General features: G+C 45.7%; 1 protein-coding gene across 4 annotated transcripts in view; it reads right to left on the reverse strand.

The window, feature by feature from the left end:
- CDH23 (cadherin related 23) overlaps positions 1-20,521 on the reverse strand; it is a 1,868,204-nt gene that overhangs the window by 951,931 nt on the left and 895,752 nt on the right. For all 4 annotated transcript variants that reach the window (XM_063958779.1, XM_063958778.1, XM_063958784.1 and 1 more), the window contains exon 11: positions 9,868-10,056. In XM_063958779.1, the coding sequence (XP_063814849.1) occupies positions 9,868-10,056 (189 nt within the window). The remainder of the gene's footprint in view (positions 1-9,867; positions 10,057-20,521) is intronic.

Raw genomic sequence — 20,521 nt, forward strand, 5'->3', positions numbered from 1 at the left:
GAATCGCTCAGAGCGGTCATCGCAAGCCTGGATGGGGGGGGGATTTTATGGTATCTCTGGACATAAAGGATGCATACCTTCATGTCCCCATTTATCCACCTCATCAGGCATACCTCAGATTTGTGGTACAGGATTGTCATTACCAATTCCAGACGTTGCCGTTTGGTCTCTCCACGGCACGAGAATATTTACCAAGGTAATGGCGGAAATGATGGTGCTCCTGCGAAAGCAAGGGGTCACAATTATCCCATACTTGGACGATCTCCTCATAAAGGCGAGGTCCAGAGAGCAGTTGCTGATCAGCGTAGCACGCCCTCAGGAAGTGTTACAACAGCACGGCTGGATTCTAAATATTCCAAAGTCGCAGTTGATTCCTACGACTCGTCTGCCCTTCCTGGGCATGATTCTGGACACAGACCAGAAGAGGGTCTATCTCCAAATGGAGAAGGATCAGGAGCTCATGGAACTGGTCAGAGACCTATTAAAACCAAAACAGGTGTCGGTGCATCACTGCACGCGAGTCCTGGGAAAGATGGTGGCATCATACGAGGCCATTCCCTTCGGCAGGTTCCATGCGAGGACCTTTCAATGGAATCTGTTGGACAAGTGGTCCGGATCACATCTACAGATGCATCGGCTGATCACCCTATCCCCCAGGGCCAGGGTGTCTCTCCTGTGGTGGCTGCAGAGTGCTCACCTTCTCGAGGGCTGCAGATTCGGCATTCACTACTGGGTCCTGGTGACCACAGATGCAAGCCTCCGAGGGTGGGGAGCAGTCACACAGGGAAGAAATTTCCAAGGTCTGTGATCAAGTCAGGAGACTTGCCTTCACATCAATATCCTGGAACTAAGGGCCATATACAACGCCCTAAGTCAAGCGGAGACCCTGCTTCGCGACCAATCGGTGCTGATTCAGTCGGACAACATCACCGCAGTGGCTCATGTAAACCGCCAAGGCGGCACAAGGAGCAGGGTGGCGATGGTGGAAGCCACCAGAATTCTTCGCTGGGCGGAGAATCACGTAAGAGCACTGTCAGCAGTGTTCATTCCGGGTGTGGACAACTGGGAAGCAGACTTCCTCAGCAGGCACGACCTCCACCCGGGAGAGTGGGGACTTCATCAAGAAGTCTTCACTCAGATTGCAAGGCGGTGGAAACTGCCACAGGTGGACATGATGGCATCCCGCCTCAACAAAATGCTACAGAGATATTGCGCCAGGTCAAGAGACCCTCAGGCGATAGCTGTAGACGCACTAGTGACACCGTGGGTGTTCCAGTCGGTTTATGTATTTCCTCCTCTTCCTCTCATACCAAAGGTGCTGAGAATCATAAGAAATAGAGGAGTAAGAACAATACTCATTGTTCCGGATTGGCCAAGAAGGACTTGGTTTCCGGATCTGCAAGAAATGCTCACAGAGGACCCATGGCCTCTGCCTCTAAGACAGGACTTGTTGCAACAGGGGTCCTGTCTGTTCCAAGACTTACCGCGGCTGCGTTTGACGGCGGTTGAACGCCGAATCCTAGCAGAAAAAGGCATTCCGGATGAGGTTATTCCTACGCTGATTAAGGCTAGGAAGGACGTGACGGCTAAACATTATCACCGTATATGGCGAAAATATGTTGCTTGGTGTGAGGCCAGGAATGCCCCTACGGAGGAATTCCAGCTGGGCCGTTTCCTTCACTTCCTACAGTCGGGAGTGACTTTGGGCCTGAAATTGGGTTCCATTAAGGTCCAGATTTCGGCTCTATCCATTGTCTTTCAAAAAGAACTGACTTCTCTTCCTGAAGTCCAGACGTTTGTAAAGGGAGTGCTGCATATTCAGCCCCCTTTTGTGCCTCCAGTGGCGCCTTGGGATCTTAACGTGGTGTTGAGTTTCCTGATGTCACACTGGTTTGAACCACTCAAAACCGTGGAGTTAAAATTTCTCACGTGGAAGGTGGTCATGCTATTGGCCTTGGCTTCAGCTAGGCGTGTGTCAGAATTAGCGGCTTTGTCACATAAAAGCCCCTATTTGGTTTTCCATATGGACAGGGCAGAATTGCGGACCCGTCCACAATTTCTGCCAAAAGTGGTGTCATCCTTTCATATGAACCAACCTATTGTGGTGCCTGTGGCTACTCGTGACTTGGAGGATTACTAGATGTGGTCAGGGCTTTGAAGGTTAATGTAGCCAGAACGGCTAGAGTCAGGAAAACTGAATCGCTGTTTATCCTGTATGCATCCAACAAGCTGGGTGCTCCTGCTTCAAAGCAAACTATTGCTCGCTGGATCTGTAACACGATTCAGCAGGCTCATTCTGCGGCTGGATTGCCGCTTCCAAAATCAGTAAAAGCCCACTCCACAAGGAAGGTGGGCTCTTCTTGGGCGGCTGCCCGAGGGGTCTCGGCATTACAGCTTGGCCGAGCAGCTACTTGGTCAGGTTCGAACACTTTTGCAAAGTTTTACAAATTTGATACCCTGGCTGAGGAGGACCTTGTGTTTGCTCATTCGGTGCTGCAGAGTCATCCGCACTCTCCCGCCCGTTTGGGAGCTTTGGTATAATCCCCATGGTCCTTACGGAGTCCCCAGCATCCACTAGGACGTTAGAGAAAATAAGATTTTACTTACCGGTAAATCTATTTCTCGTAGTCCGTAGTGGATGCTGGGCGCCCGTCCCAAGTGCGGACTTCTTCTGCAATACTTGTATATAGTTATTGCTTAAATAAGGGTTATGTTTGGTTGCATCAGGGTTGATCTGATGCTCCGTTGTTGTTCATACTGTTAACTGGGTAAGTTTATCACGAGTTATACGGTGTGATTGGTGTGACTGGTATGAGTCTTGCCCTGGATTCCAAAATCCTTTCCTTGTACTGTCAGCTCTTCCGGGCACAGTTTCTCTAACTGAGGTCTGGAGGAGGGACATAGAGGGAGGAGCCAGAACACACCAGAATCCAAATTCTTTCTTAAAGTGCCCTGTCTCCTGCGGAGCCCGTCTATTCCCCATGGTCCTTACGGAGTCCCCAGCATCCACTACGGACTACGAGAAATAGATTTACCGGTAAGTAAAATCTTATTTTAGGAGGGGACTTTAATGTTGTACTTGACCCACTTATTGATAGATTCACCCCTCGTAAAACAGCTACTCCTTCAGTCAAGGCCTCTTGTACCCTTCTTTCCTCCCTCAGACAGTATAATTTAAGCTTTTTTTTGGTTTGAAACATGCTCTGGTCAAAGACTATACACATTTCTCCACCCCACATCAACTTTACTCACGTATTGACATGATACATGTCTCCCAATCTCTAACATCCCTGATCGCAGATGCTGGGATTGCACCATTCACGTGGACTGATCACTCAGGAACATATATTTTACTAGACATCTATAATGCCCCCAGGGGAGATCGAAAATGGCATCTAAATGACTCTATGTTACAACACCCATCCACTCAAGCTGAAATAAAAGTAGCTATTCAGCACTACTTTACAGACAACGCCTCTCCTGACATTCCTCCTGGAATTGTCTGGGAGGTGCATAAGGCCACTCTTAGAGGTCAATTGATGGCCAAATCCTCTACTGCCCGATGAAAAGCTGCACTGGAAATAGCGTCACTAGAATCTGAAATTGCTACCCTAGCTTCTCAACAAACAATCTCCCTGTGCCACTCTGCTCCAGCGTATAGACAATCTTAGAGGTCAATTAAATGCTCTCCTATCCCACCGTGCAGCAATTATTTAACAAAAATTGCGCCAGCGTTTTTATGACAAAGCTGACAAGATTGATACTATTTTAGCAAACAAACTGAGACGAAAACAAGCCTTAGGCACAATTGATAAATTATATTCTAACAAATTGGGGTCCTTTTCTTATGATCCTAAGGTGATGGTGGATGAATTTAGGGACTATTATACCTCCCTATACAATCTTTCAGACTCTAACCCCTTCCTCCCCCACTGTGTCTGAGGGAGTACGTTCATACCTTTTCACGGTTCCCCTACCCTGTGTTACAGATGACCAACTCTTAGACTTGAACAATGTTATTTCAATGGCCGAAACTATTGCCGCTATTAAGTCTATGAGATCCTAAGCTGCCCGGGGCCCTGATGGGTTTACAGCCCATTATTATAAATTATTTGCTGCAGACCTAGCCCCGCATTTCACTTCCCACTTTAATAATGGTCTAGAAGGGGCATCGTTAGCTCCGGCTACAACCCAGGCTGATATTGTGGTAATCCTGAAACCTGACAGATACCCCACACTATGTCAAAACTACAGACTTTTTCTATGTTAAATGTCGACCTGAAGATATACGCCAAGATTCTAGCTTCTCGATTGGCTCCTCTTATTCCTCGGCTGATTCACACAGATCAGGTGGGATTCATCCCAGGGTGCCAAGCGCCTGACAATACAAGGTGAACCATTAATTCACTCCATTCATAAATAGAAACTACCTGCAGTTCTACTGGCATTAGACGCTGAAAAGGCGTTTGACCGAATCTCGTGGTCTTTTGCCTATGAAGTCCTACGAAAATTTGGTTTCTCTGGAAGAATCTATGAGGGAATTTCAGCATTATATCATTCCCCCACAGCGAGGGTCTCTGTCAACCAATCCTCCTCTCCTACTTTCGGGATTACCAATGGTACTAGACAGGGTTGTCCGCCCTCACCCCTGATCTTTGCCCTAATAATGGAACCTCTACCGGTGAGGATCCATTATAACATTGCGATCACAGGGGTAAAGACGGGTCTTAAAGAACATACAATAGCATTGTACGCGAATGATGTCCTATTTTCTCTTTCTGATCCTGCTCAATCTATGACTCCACTCTTTTCTGAAATTGATACCTATTCTGTACACTCCGGTTATAAAATCAACGCTAGTAGGACGGAAGTTCTCGATTTTTGTGTTCCAGCCAATACTAAACATACTTTAGAAGACTCGTTTCCATTTGCATGACATAAACAAAAAAATTAAGTATCTAGTACTTTTTCAGAATCAAAATTATCACCAGCTCTTACAAGCTAATTTTCCTCGATTATTAGACCAAATCAAGTTGGATCTCCAATCATGGTCCAACCAATTCATCTCCTGGATTGGCCATGTGAATTTGGTGAAAATTAACGTGCTCCCTCGTCTCCTATATCTTTTTCAAACCCTCCCTATATACATCCCTCCTTATGTATTCAAATTTTTGCAATTTCATACATCTTACTTTGTTTGGGCTGGTAAATACCCTAGGGTAAAAACTGAGTGTTTTGCAACGTCCTTCTTGGAGTGGAGGTTTGGGTGTTCCAGACTGCAAAAAATATTATTTAGCAGCTTAACTTGCCCATGGTACAATCCCGAGGCAGGAAAAAAAATGGGTTGATATCGAGGTGGAAATCCTAGGCCTCGCCTCGACTTCTTCCTTACTATGGCTCCCTAAGTCACGTCGCCCCAGATCTGTGCTCTCTCACCCGATAGTGTCATGGACCTTATATATCTGGGATTACGTCAATAGAAAATACAAATTAGCTCCCAGCCCGTCTACTTTAATCCCTTTATTCCATAATCCTGATTTCCCTCTGGTCTTGAATAGATCATCTATTCCGCGCTGGAAGAGGGGTAAAATTCTGTATCTAAATTATATCACTAAAGATACTGGCTTTCCCCAATTTTCCTAAATTCAGAACGGACTGAGTTCCCCTCTGCAGATTTTTACCAATATTTACAAATACGACACTTCCACTCTAAGGTGGGAGATCTCCTTATTCAAAGGCTACTTATGGACTTTGAGACACTTTGGTGGAGGCGCACCTCAACCAAAGGCTTAATATCCACTCTTTCCGCATTGTTGGTTGGGGAGACATCTACCACAGGAAACTCTCACGAAATTGCCTGGGGGAAGGATTTGGGTTCTGAACTGATTCTTGAAGAGTGGTTGGAGATCTGGGACAGTGCTGTCTCTAGCTCAATATGTGTCAAAATTAAAGAAAACGTATACAAATTGGTCTATAGGTGGTATTATGTACCCTCCCGTCTGCGAGGTATGTTTCCAGATACCTATGACAGATGCTGGAGAGGGTGCTCTGAAGAGGGTACATTTAGGCATATTTGGTGGCAATGTCCTAAGATTACTAAACTCTGGAAGGAGATTGTATTCCTCATTTCCACAGTTCTTGAGGTCCCCGTTCCCTATGACCCTAAATATTTCCTTCTCCCACTGGCGTTTGTTGATCTGACGAGATAGCAAAACAAACTGGCGCAACATATTATAGATGCTACGACATGTCAAACAACAGCTGATTGGAAGAAACCCTCTTCTCCATCCTTAAACTCTGTTTTGTCCCATATTTGGAAGATGGAATATATGACGAGTATAATTAGAAACTCTGCAAAATCCCCCCCCTCCCCACCATGGAATCATTTCACTTTTCTTCTTTTATTCTTTCTCTTTCTTTCTTTGTTTCTCATGCCTTGTCCTCTTACGGTTCACTTTACCATTGTGTGTGAGCCTGGCAAAGTAAGGGACTATTTGAAATAGGGAAGTGCATGTTCAAAAAATGGGCTTGATCTTGTGGGAAAGGGGCATGACCACACAACAGTACTCCCAATTCAAATTACGTTAACCCTTATACACATTATGTCACACACTAGTGCCCCTTACACATCATGCCCACAATCCTTGTCACGCTGTGGGAAATCAGCAGTGCCTGGAGCGGCCAAGGAGGGGCACTGCCCAGCGATTCCACCCGCAGTTAGGGGGTATAATCAAATATTAATGGCAGTGAAAAGGTATCTCTGCGCACTACCTAGTAGTGGTGATGTAGTGATATATGAAGAATAGAATTCTAGAAGTTTATTTTGAGGTTCTTCACTGTGATGCATTGTGGTGCCGAACACCGGCGCCAGCTCTTGGCTGTTGTGTGAACCACCAGCCCAGGCACTGCCACTACTAAGTGATTCCACTCCCTGGCCAAGGGTGGCACCACCAGGCAGATCCTCCTCCTCGGCCAGTGCACCTGGTGAGTGCCATCCTGGCCAATGGGTAGATAACCTCCTGTTCCCAGCACATAGCCGTAGTCCCCACCCCCTCCCAGCACATAGAAGTAGTCCCCATCCCGCTCACAGCACATAGTCGTGGTCTCCATCCCCCCCAGCACATAGCCGTAGTCTCCATCCCGCTCACAGCACATAGCCGTAGTCCAACTCCTCCTCCCAGCACATAGCCGTAATCTCCATTCCCCTCCCAGCATATAGCCGTAGCCCCCCTCCCAGCGCATAGCCATGGTCTCGCCCCTCCCTACATATAGTCCTCTCCCCTCCCAGCACAGAGTCTCCGCCCCCTGAATATAGTCCTTTCCCCTCCCAGCACAGATTCCCCACACTGCATATACTCCTCTCCCCTCCCAGCACAGTCTCCCCCCCTGCATATATCCTCTCCCCTCCCAGCACAGAGTCCCCCCCCTGCATATAGTCCTCTCCCCTCCCAGTACATAGTCTCCCCCCTCCCTGCATATAGTCCTCTCCCCTCCCAGCATAGAGTCTTCCCCCCCTGCATATAGTCCTCTCCCCTCCCAGCACAGAGTCCCCCCCTGCATATACTCCTCTCCCCTCCCAGCACAGCCTCCCCCCTGCATATAGTCCTCTCCCCTCTCAGCACAGAGTCCCCCCCTGCATATAGTCCTCTCCCCTCCCAGTACACAGTCTCCCCCCTCCCTGCATATAGTCCTCTCCCCTCCCAGCATAGAGTTTTCCCCCCCTGCATATAGTCCTCTCCCCTCCCAGCACAGAGTCGCCCCCTGCATATACTCCTCTCCCCTCCCAGCACAGTCTCCCCCCTGCATATAGTCCTCTCCCCTCCCAGCACAGTCTCCCCCCTCTGATTATATCCTCTCCCCTCCCAGCACAGAGTCTCCCCCTGCATATACTCCTCTCCCCTCCCAGCAAAGTCTCCCCCCTGCATATATCCTCTCCCCTCCCAGCACAGAGTCCCCCCCTGCATATAGTCCCCCCCTGCATATAGTCCCCTCCCTCCCAGTGAAAGTAAACTACAGCTCCCAGCAACCCTTGCTGCCAGGAGCTCCTGACAGCAAGGGCTGCTGGGAACTGTAGTTTACTTTCACGTTCTTGCCTACTGTGAGATCCTCCAGCCCAGGCGATGCCACTACTAAGTGATTCCACCCATTGGCCGTGGGTGGCACTGCCGGGCGGCGCCCCCTCCTTCGGCTGGCACCCCTGGCGAGTGCCATCCTGGCCAATGGGTAGATATACCCCTGTGTGTGAGGACTCTTTCTTCTCTCCGTAAATAAAATAGATCACTCGATTGTAATGACCTAGATTTATTACAAATTTGTTACGTGAATATATGTATCTGTTATGTATATATCTTTTTGTATTTCACTGTGAAAAAAAAAGTTTATAAAAAAAAAAAAGAGATGCTGGAAAAAAATAAATTGATTTTATAGCTTGTAAATATACAGATTAGAGAATTAAACATAAATGTAAATTACAGCAGAGCTCAGTTATCTAAGCAAATGTGGAATTCATTTGCACGCCTTACCGACCACTGGGAAAAAAAACAGGAAGGCAATGTTTCACAGTTCCCTTATTAGGCCCAAAGGAAAATTTTAATAAAGACCCATTTCCTATTTTATTCCATACTGTGGGGTAAATTTACTAAGGTGGGAGTTTTTTTTAGAATTGGTGAGGTTGCCCATAGCACCCAATCAGATTCTATCTATTATCTTCTAGAAGCAGCTAGATAAATGTTAAGTAGAATCTGATTGGTTGCAATGAGCAACATCACCAGTTCTAAAAAAAACTCTCACCTTAGTAAATTTACCCCTTTATGTCCATTCTCATAATTGCTTCCTAAAGTGAAAATTCCAGGAAAAGCACATCTTCTAAATTAAGGTAATGGTAAATCAATAACATGAAATACCAACACAATGCTTGTTAATTAAGCTATCCTAGTGTAGTGAAAATGCAGTTACAGTAGTATGGGAAGGCCATTTAATGCAAAAATGGGTGACTCTCAAATAATCCGCTACTTCATATGATGAAGCCCTATCGCCGGTGGAAGTGGTTGTAGGCTTTAGAGCTTATAACTGTTTGATAAATATGCCAAAGATTCCTGACAGGATCTCATACAAATCAAGAGCTGAAACTCAAGTCTTCTAAAATGCAGACATATAACTAGACTGACCCCAGTGTAAGAAAGTTATCAATTTACACAGTGCGCTCTACAGCTTGTTTGTTGCTTTAGAGAAGAACCCAGTCTTAACCTGTTGACATTCTGCAAAGTGAAAGCATATGTGGTGGATATAAATCTGGTTATTCCAGGTACGATTTTCAGGAACTGAAATAGAATTCTTGCAAATAGTGACATTTTTGCTCTTAAAACCATGTGAAAGCTACATTTTTAGGTATACATATAATTTGCAGGCTGTTGAGATACTGGCGTTCAGGATACCGACACCGGAATTCCGACATCTGGCAATGCTGGCAGCCAGAACACCGGTGCACCAGGGCTATTCCCACTCGTGGGTGTCCATGACACCCACAGAGTGGAAATAGAACCTGTGGCGAACGCAGCAAGCCACCGAGCCCACAGTGTGGCGGGCGCAGCGAGCCCACAAAGAGACTCTTTGCGCTCGCCCTAATGCCGGCATACTTGTGGCCGGAATGCTGCTGTTGGTATACTGACGGCCGGCATCCTGGCCGCCGGTAAATCATATTAAACCATTTTTATAGCACTTTCTAAATGCAAAGTCCAAAGGCTTCAATCTGAAGTACAGAATTGCTGTAATCATACATTCTTCAGGTTTTGAGTCATCCATGGCATTCACAGGCTAGAAACAAAATCATTATAAACAAGTACATGTGAATATATATGTGCCCCTTACCTCGTCTTTATCCTGAACCTGGATATACAGGGGCAACGCAAACCCCAGTTGTGCCAGTTCCGGAATACTGACTGTATATTCTGAGCTATTAAACTGTGGGGCATTGTCATTGATATCAATCACTAGAATATTGAATGTAGTTTTCACTGTAGCATCAGAAGGGCTTCGATCATCCAGCAGTTCAGTCCCCTTAGGAAAGAGAAAGATTAAAAAGCTAAAGTTAAAAGCAGACTATATAATGTCCGTGGGCAGTACAAAGTAAAACCGTAGCATCACCTCCAGCTGAACTAGTGGCACTTTCAAATGTGATTCCATGCCACAACATGCACGAAGAACATAGGTGCTTGGGCAGTGGCATAACCAGAACTTTATGGACCCCATAAAAATATATTGATGGGGTCCCTGTCTCAATGCTTCTAGGGAGACATCTCCACAGCAGTTACTAATTTTAGTTCATATTTTGCCACACTAAAGTGCCTCCATTTCACACAGTTCTTATTATATAACAATATACAGATGTGTCCTCTTACATCTTTGCTCCGTGCGGCACAGGTCGCGTTACACATACAGTAACGCGTGAGTGCCATGTGACTCGGTAGTGCCGATAGTTTTCCCACAAAAATGCGACTAAGATTGTACACAATCAAAGTGTAATTGCATCCCAGAAGGATATGACCGCACTTATAAGGGCACATACCTTACTTTGCAAGTGTTTACTATCAAAAAATAAGCAGCAGGTAACCACTTGTAAAGTAAGGTATGTGCCTTTATAAATTTCGGTATCCTATACCTAATTATTTTCCTCCTTCTTATTCCCCTGTTTTTTTCCTGGATCTGTTGTTCCATTGGCCTGTCTTTTTCAGATGTGTTCCATTTTTTATTTTATTTTAATAAAATTGTTAATATTATTATATGAGCAAAATGTCCTAAAAATTATGTTCTACAAGTGTAGATACATCCCTTATGAAGTCCCGGCATAAGACGAAACGCGTTTGATTATCTGTTTTTGTGATGTGACCTCCAATCTACACTAATAGAATGAGGAGACAGTATAGAAATACCTGTTCTTATTGTGACCTCCAATTTGTGTCAATAGTAGGAGGAAATTGTTGAAGAACATCTATATGACTATGGGCACTGATGTTGCTTTTTATGAATTTTAAATAAATGTGTGTATTGGAACTCACTGATTGTTTTACATGTTATAACATTTTATTTTCTGCCATTGTATAACACTTTTTGATGGTTTGAACAAATTTTGGGAGGTGTTACAACCCCAAAGTGTCAATTTCACTATTGTCATTCATTTTCCATTTTTAGTTCTTCCTAACAGGTAACTTAGTGAAATAAGGCAGCCTAGTAATATCTCACTAAACACTTCTATTTTAAATAGTGCAGGAAAAGAGTTTATGTTTATGTATATATATATATATATATATATATATATCTACAGTATATACATATATATATATATATATATATATATATATACACACACACATGTATATACACACACACACACACACACACTATATATATATATATATATATATATATATATACATACACACACACACACACACAGTGCTGTCACTCTTCTCTGTAATATGTGCTGCACACAATATAGATAACAGGAACTAATGGTCTTTCTGTTGAACTGACATGTTGGTCTTTGTGCAGGGGAGACCTTGCCAATGACAGATACGACTTCATAAAGCAAAAGGTCTCTAATAAGATGCTTCTGTCACAATACTACATGTTCTGTTCCATTCAAGCAGATGCAGTTCCTTATATTTCCTCATTCTAATTACAGGCAGAAAATGAAAGACCCTGGCACCTCAAGTACCACTACGATGACAATGGGGTATTGAGCGAATCTCATCAGAGGTCAAGTGCCGTAATTACGTGTCACTTTCCAGCCCTACAAAACTGCTGCCACTTCTAGAACTGAAAAATGATCTCTACACCTTTGGCACAGCCTGGGACCGACCCAATCAATGGTGCAGCTAAATAGGAGCTGATTTGTAGCCAGCTCCTCTGTCTCAATCTTAGGCACAGCTCAGAGTGTTTCCAACCATCAGGCCAGGCTTATATTGATTTTAATTAAAAACCTGCAACGGGATAGAGAGGAGAGCTAGAATGGCCCTTGCAGTACAAGTGGACCAGTGACATAGCAACTTCATGCTTCAGTGCTCTCACAAAATGGCCTAGTTTCACCAGCAGAATCACAGAATAAAACATAGTTTTTCTTCTAATATATGAAATTGCATGGTCAACTTCAGTACTTAAATATGATACATACAATGAAATACAGTAGCAAACCCCTATTTTCCTTAATAAACAAAAATATATTAAAGGGAATTCATTGCATATTACCTACAGTCCTTTTACGTTATTATAACAGTAAAAAGAATAATGAATGTGTTTACGGTATACAAGAAATAGATGCACTAACAGTAATTTACAGATTTAAGGGTCTATTTACTAAGACTCGGACAGAGATAAAAAGGATGGACATAAAGCACCAGCCAACCAGCTCCTAAATGTCATTTTTCAAACACAGCCTGTAACATGGCAACTAGGAGCTGATTGTGTGGTACTTTATCTCCATCCAGAGCTTAGTAAATAGACTCCTAAATGTTATTTTCATTCCAATGTTTAATTTTCTAATATAGAACTATCACTCATCTAAATGTGGGTTACTCAGGGATAATGCTATCACTAGGTCAGGCATGTCCAAACTGCAGCCCTCCAGCTGTTGAGAAACTACACATCCCAGCATGCCCTGACACAGCTTTAGCATTCTCTGACAGCAAAACTGTCAGGGCATGCTGGGATATGTAGTTTCACAACAGCTGGAGGGCCGCAGTTTGGACATGCCTGCACTAGGTGAACTAGGAACTCTAATAGAGTCCCAAAGTTTAGGGAGTACATACAAACACTGAATGTCACTCATTAAGTATTTTTATAATTTCCTAGGTACCCCAGCACTGATTGGTCATCGTTCTGAGAATTAAACACATATCCTCTCTTTTTAGCTGACAATGGGGAATATGTTGTGTGTTTGTCTAGTCCATGACGATTTTCGCGGGACAGTCCCGTTTTTTGGGACTGTCCCGCCCGCGGGCCACAGTGTCCCCAGGTGGACGGGGGGGGGGGAGAGTTGTGAGGCTCCTGTCAGAACACCGACAAAGGGACAGGGGGCATGCCAGCAGCTCATAGAGCGCTGGCCATGCCCCCATAGTGATGAAAAACGGGGGTGAGGCTCGCGATCACGGCACCCTTGTGAAGCCACATCCCCTTTTCTGTAGGCCACGACCCTTTTTGGTCCCTCTTCCACTTCTCCCAATGTTGAGTGTGGCGCTATGGTATATCTTTTTACAGCAGCATGCTACCAATAAAGGATATGGATAGGCTGCATCAGCATGATGTGAAACAGAGGAGTAAGTTCAACCCAGTTGCCCACAGGCAAGTTGGAGTTTGGTGCAACCCACCTTAAAGAAAGGGAAAACAAATATGGTATGTGTGTGAATGTTAGTGTAAATGTTAACAGCCCTTTTTATGAAAGGGTGTAAGAGGTCCGGAATGTAAGGGTTCCTGTGATGCATAGCAGCGTGTGGGAGCCGCTCTGTGTTTTAACAGTTAGGATGACGTGCTCACTCTCCCTAGATGTCCCTAACTTAACGGGATAAATAGTCAGTGCCCGGCTGATTGAATGCACTCCAATTTATTTCAGGAACATCCAGTGGCACCTGTGCTTTATACGTTGCCCAAGATACATAAGCATCCTACTGCCCGGCCTGGCCGCCCCATCATCGCGGCCAGGGATTCTATTTATTATAAAATCTCACAATACTTGGACAGTTTTTTTCAACTGGTTCTACAGGCATAGCGCACGTATTTAAAGGACACCACCACTTTAATCAATAAACTACAGGATTTGACTTCTTTACCCAGTGACAGTATGTTATGTACTTTGGACATTGTGAGTCTATATACGAGCATACCTCATCAAAGAGGATTGGATGCGGCATATAGATTACTTTGCTCCAGTTCCCTATACGACGGTCCAGACTTATCCTTCTTTTTATTGTTGCTGGAGAAAACTTTAAAAATAAACTACTTTCTCTAACGTCCTAGTGGATGCTGGGGACTCCGTCAGGACCATGGGGATTAGCGGCTCCGCAGGAGACAGGGCACAAAAATAAAGCTTTAGGATCAGGTGGTGTGCACTGGCTCCTCCCCCTATGACCCTCCTCCAAGCCTCAGTTAGGTTTTTGTGCCCGTCCGAGCAGGGTGCAATCTAGGTGGCTCTCCTAAAGAGCTGCTTAGAAAAAGTTTTTAGGTTTTTTATTTTCAGTGACTCCTGCTGGCAACAGGCTCACTGCATCGAGGGACTTAGGGGAGAGAAGTGAACTCACCTGCATGCAGGATGGATTGGCTTCTTAGGCTACTGGACACCATCAGCTCCAGAGGGATCGAACACAGGCCCAGCCATGGAGTCCGGTCCCGGAGCCGCGCCGCCGACCCCCCTTGCAGATGCCGAAGATGGAAGAGGTCCAGAAGCAGGCGGCAGAAGGCTTTTCAGTCTTCATGAGGTAGCGCACAGCACTGCAGCTGTGCGCCATTGTTGTCAGCACACTTCACACAGCGGTCACTGAGGGTGCAGGGCGCTGGGGGGGCGCCCTGGGCAGCAATGTATAATACCTTTTTTATGGCTAAAAATACATCACATATAGCCCTTGAGGCTATATGGATGTATTTAACCCCTGCCAGATCTCACAAACTCCGGGAGAAGAGCCCGCCGAAATAGGGGGCGGGGCTTATTCTCCTCAGCACACAGCGCCATTTTCCTGCTCAGCTCCGCTGTGAGGAAGGCTCCCAGGACTCTCCCCTGCACTGCACTACAGAAACAGGGTAAAACAGAGAGGGGGGGCACTTTTTTGGCGATATTACTATATTTAAGCTGCTATAAGGATACAACACTTATATAGGGTTGTTCCCATATATATTATAGCGCTTGGGTGTGTGCTGGCAAACTCTCCCTCTGTCTCCCCAAAGGGCTAGTGGGGTCCTGTCTTCAATAGAGCATTCCCTGTGTGTCTGCTGTGTGTCGGTACGTGTGTGTCGACATGTATGAGGACGATGTTGGTGTGGAGGCAGAGCAATTGCCGGTAATGGTGATGTCACCCCCCAGGGAGTCGACACCGGAATGGATGGCTTTGTTTATGGAATTACGTGATAATGTCAGCACATTACAAAAATCAGTTGACGACATGAGACGGCCGGCAAACCAGTTAGTACCTGCCCAGGCGTCTCAGACACCGTCAGGGGCTGTAAAACGCCCTTTACCTCAGTCGGTCGACACAGACCCAGACACGGACACTGAATCTAGTGTCGACGGTGAAGAAACAAACATATTTTCCAGTAGGGCCACACGTTATATGATCACGGCAATGAAGGAGACTTTACATATCTCTGATACTGCAAGTACCACAAAAAGGGGTATTATGTGGGGTGTGAAAAAACTACCTGTAGTTTTTCCTGAATCAGAGGAATTGAATGATGTATGTGATGAAGCGTGGGTTAACCCAGATAGAAAAGTGCTAATTTCAAAAAAGTTATTGGCATTATACCCTTTCCCGCCAGAGGTTAGGGCGCGCTGGGAAACACCCCCTAGGGTGGATAAGGCGCTCACACGCTTATCAAAACAAGTGGCGTTACCGTCTCCTGATACGGCCGCCCTCAAGGATCCAGCTGATAGGAGGCTGGAAACTACCTTAAAAAGTATATACACACATACTGGTGTTATACTGCGACCAGCCATCGCCTCAGCCTGGATGTGCAGTGCTGGGGTGGTCTGGTCGGATTCCCTGACTGAAAATATTGATACCCTGGACGATCTCCTGATAAGGGCAAGGTCCAGAGAACAGCTGGAGGACGGAGTAGCACTAACCCAAGTAGTGCTGCAACAACACGGGTGGATTCTGAATTTCCCAAAATCTCAGTTGACCCCGACAACACGTCTGCTGTTCCTGGGAATGATTCTGGACACGGTTCAGAAAAAGGTGTTTCTTCCGGAGGAGAAAGCCAAGGAGTTTTCCGAACTTGTCAGGAACCTCCTAAAACCAGGAAAAGTGTCTGTGCATCAATGCACAAGAGTCCTGGGAAAGATGGTGGCTTCTTACGAAGCGATTCCATTCGGCAGATTCCACGCACGAACTTTTCAGTGGGATCTGCTGGACAAATGGTCCGGATCGCATCTGCAGATGCATCAGCGGATAACCTTATCGCCACGGACAAGGGTGTCTCTTCTGTGGTGGTTGCAGAGTGCTCATCTGTTAGAGGGCCGCAGATTCGGCATACAGGACTGGGTCCTGGTGACCACGGATGCCAGTCTGAGAGGCTGGGGAGCGGTCACACAGGGAAGAAACTTCCAGGGAGTATGGTCAAACCTGGAGATATCTCTTCACATAAATATACTGGAGCTAAGAGCGATTTACAATGCTCTAAGCCTGGCAAAACCCCTGCTTCAGGGTCAGCCGGTATTGATCCAGTCGGACAACATCACGGCAGTCGCCCACGTAAACAGACAGGGCGGCACAAGAAGCAGGAGAGCAATGGCAGAAGCTGCAAGGATTCTTCGCTGGGTGGAAGATCATGTGATAGCACTGTCAGCAGTGTTCATTCCGGGAGTGGACAACTGGGAAGCAGACTTCCTCAGCAGACACGATCTACACCCGGGAGAGTGGGGACTTCATCCAGAAGTCTTCCACATGATTGTGAACCGTTGGGAAAAACCAAAGGTGGACATGATGGCGTCTCGCCTCAACAAAAAACTGGACAGGTATTGCGCCAGGTCAAGAGACCCTCAGGCAATAGCTGTGGACGCTCTGGTAACGCCGTGGGTGTTCCAGTCAGTGTATGTGTTTCCTCCTCTGCCTCTCATACCAAAAGTACTGAGAATTATACGGCAAAGGGGAGTAAGAACGATACTCGTGGCTCCGGATTGGCCAAGAAGAACTTGGTACCCGGAACTTCAGAAGATGCTCACGGAAGATCCGTGGCCTCTACCTCTAAGATGGGACCTGCTTCAGCAGGGACCGTGTCTATTCCAAGACTTACCGCGGCTGCGTTTGACGGCATGGCGGTTGAACGCCGAATTCTAAGGGAAAAAGGCATTCCGGAAGAGGTCATTCCTACACTGGTAAAAGCCAGGAAGGAGGTGACTGCACAACATTATCACCGCATTTGGAGAAAATATGTTGCGTGGTGTGAGGCCAGGAAGGCCCCCACGGAGGAATTTCAATTGGGTCGATTCCTACATTTCCTGCAAACAGGATTGTCTATGGGCCTCAAGTTGGGGTCCATTAAGGTTCAAATTTCGGCCCTGTCGATTTTCTTCCAGAAAGAATTGGCTTCAGTTCCTGAAGTCCAGACTTTTGTAAAAGAAGTACTACATATACAGCCCCCGGTTGTGCCCCCAGTGGCTCCGTGGGACCTTAATGTAGTTTTGCATTTTCTCAAATCCCATTGGTTTGAGCCACTCAAATCGGCGGATTTGAAATATCTTACGTGGAAAGTAACCATGCTACTGGCCCTGGCTTCAGACAGGAGAGTGTCAGAATTGGCGGCTTTATCGTATAAAAGCCCATATCTGATTTTCCATTCGGACAGGGCAGAACTGCGGACGCGTCCTCATTTTCTGCCTAAGGTGGTGTCAGCGTTTCACCTGAACCAGCCTATTGTGGTGCCTGCGGCTACTAGCGATTTGGAGGATTCCAAGTTGCTGGACGTTGTCAGGGCATTGAAAATATATATTTCAAGGACGGCTGGAGTCAGAAAATCTGACTCGCTGTTTATACTGTATGCACCCAACAAGCTGGGTGCTCCTGCTTCTAAGCAGACGATTGCTCGTTGGATTTGTAGCACAATTCAACTTGCACATTCTGTGGCAGGCCTGCCACAGCCTAAATCTGTCAAGGCCCATTCCACAAGGAAGGTGGGCTCATCCTGGGCGGCTGCCCGAGGGGTCTCGGCATTACAACTCTGCCGAGCAGCTACGTGGTCGGGGGAGAACACGTTTGTAAAATTCTACAAATTTGATACCCTGGCTAAAGAGGACCTGGAGTTCTCTCATTCGGTGCTGCAGAGTCATCCGCACTCTCCCGCCCGTTTGGGAGCTTTGGTATAATCCCCATGGTCCTGACGGAGTCCCCAGCATCCACTAGGACGTTAGAGAAAATAAGATTTTACTTACCGATAAATCTATTTCTCGTAGTCCGTAGTGGATGCTGGGCGCCCATCCCAAGTGCGGATTGTCTGCAATACTTGTACATAGTTATTGTTACAAAAAAATCGGGTTGTTATTGTTGTGAGCCGTCTGTTCAGAGGCTCCTACGTTGTCATACTGTTAACTGGGTATAGATCACAAGTTGTACGGTGTGATTGGTGTGGCTGGTATGAGTCTTACCCGGGATTCAAAATCCTTCCTTATTGTGTACGCTCGTCCGGGCACAGTATCCTAACTGAGGCTTGGAGGAGGGTCATAGGGGGAGGAGCCAGTGCACACCACCTGATCCTAAAGCTTTATTTTTGTGCCCTGTCTCCTGCGGAGCCGCTAATCCCCATGGTCCTGACGGAGTCCCCAGCATCCACTACGGACTACGAGAAATAGATTTATCGGTAAGTAAAATCTTATTTTCTCTTTGATAAAGGGTGGTACTTACAACAGCAGGGGTGCGCTATGGGGTCTTGTGTGGTCCCTGCGTTCGCCAACTGTTATATGTTTGACATTGAGCGACAAGCTTTTTTTATTGATCCAACCGTGGCTGTGAAAATTAAGTTTTTTGTCAGATATGTAGACGATTTGCTTTTGATTTGGTCAGGTTCTAAAGTGGAGTTTACGGAGCTAATGCACAAGGTGAATAATCAGGATGATACCATTAAATATACGTTTGATATCAATGATTCCACTGTCAGTTATCTGGATGTGCAGATTTCAATGAAAAATGGGCGAATACATACGGGCCTATATAAGAAAAGCACGGATAGAAACACCATGTTGCATTATACCAATCAACATCCAATATCAACTAAGAAAGGTCTACCCTATTCGCAGTTTCTCAGGATTCATCGGATTTCAGATGACCTGGGGGAAACGATTAAGCAAATTGACGTTATGATTGAGCAATTCATGGTTAGAGGATACAAATATGATGATTTTGTTATTGCCAAAAACAAGGCTATTAACATTCCCTGGTCTGACCTTTTAAAGGAAAGGCCGTAAGGGAATAGTAAGAAAAAAGATTTGATACCGTTTGTGCAACATTTTCATTCCTCCAGTAAGGAGATTGATAAACAGGCTAAAACATTATGGCCAATTGTCACCACGGATGTTGATTTAAAGATGTTTCAGAATATCCAATTTATGCCTAGTTATGCTAGGGATCGGAATCTTAAAGATTGGCTTGTTAAAAATGACATTTCACCTTTTTTTTAAAGATGGACAGCCCACAAATTTTTTGACTAGGAAGCCTGGGTGCTATAGGTGCACAGGATGCACCACTTGTAGCTTCATGGAGGTTGGGAATTCGTTCCCACATCCTCATATGGGGGAGCGGATACAGATACATCAGGTGTTGACATGCAGCAGTGTTTTTGTGATATACATTATTGGCTGTCCTTGCGGTCTGCTCTATGTGGGCAAGACCACAAGGCAGATTAAGGTGAGAATTCACAAGGCAGATTAAGGTGAGAATGGCCCTTCACAGATCGGCTATACGGCTGGCTGTTGAGGGCTGTAGTGGTGACCACAATCAACCTGTTGCCAGTCACTTTAAATTATATAATCATGGCCTCACCACTTTACGTTACAAGATTATAGATCAAGCCCCCAAGAGGTTAAGAGGCGGTGATCGCAATAAAGCTTTATTACAACGGGAGGCACGGTGGATACACCGTTTAGACACGGTGTCTCAGCGAGGCCTTAATGAAGTCTTGTCATTAAAAAGTTTTTTATAAAATGTGCTGTGATGATCAGTATTGACACAAGTTGTTAGCCACAGTGTACTAAGTGAATATATGTATTTTAGTCTTTCTAGGATATACCAGGACAGACTGTGACTATAACTATACTACAATATTCATACGAGTGATCTATATATTCGACTGAGGATGTACTATAACCAGATGTTCAGTGTTGCTGCTGTTTTTAATGTTTTTTAACGAGTTTTGAGCACTATGTGTTGTGTTTGTTTTTGCAGTTGCCATAGTGCCGCTCGATCATATGGGCGCGCCGGGAGGCGCGCGTCGCACTGGTGTGACGTCAGACGACCCGGCGGGCGGTGCAATGGCGGCTTCTGGGACGGGTGAAGGAAAGGTATTTAGGTAAGCACGGTATTGGCATTGTAATGTGATCCTGACGAAGGTTAATAACAACCAAAAAGTTGATCAGAGGAGAGTCTCGGTTGTCTTTTTTATGATCTCTGACTGAAAAAGTCCCGTGAGTGCCGCCTATTCCGTGAGCTATTATTGGGTTTGAAAAAACTTGTTGGAAGGCACCTGGGCATTTTGTGGATAGATGAAGTGGAGTGCCGGTTATTGCTACATGTGTGTGTGTGTATATATACAAGCGTGTGCTGCGGCCAGTGCC

The sequence above is a fragment of the Pseudophryne corroboree genome, chromosome 3 (genome assembly GCF_028390025.1).
Source record: "Pseudophryne corroboree isolate aPseCor3 chromosome 3, aPseCor3.hap2, whole genome shotgun sequence".
NCBI lineage: Eukaryota > Metazoa > Chordata > Amphibia > Anura > Myobatrachidae > Pseudophryne > Pseudophryne corroboree.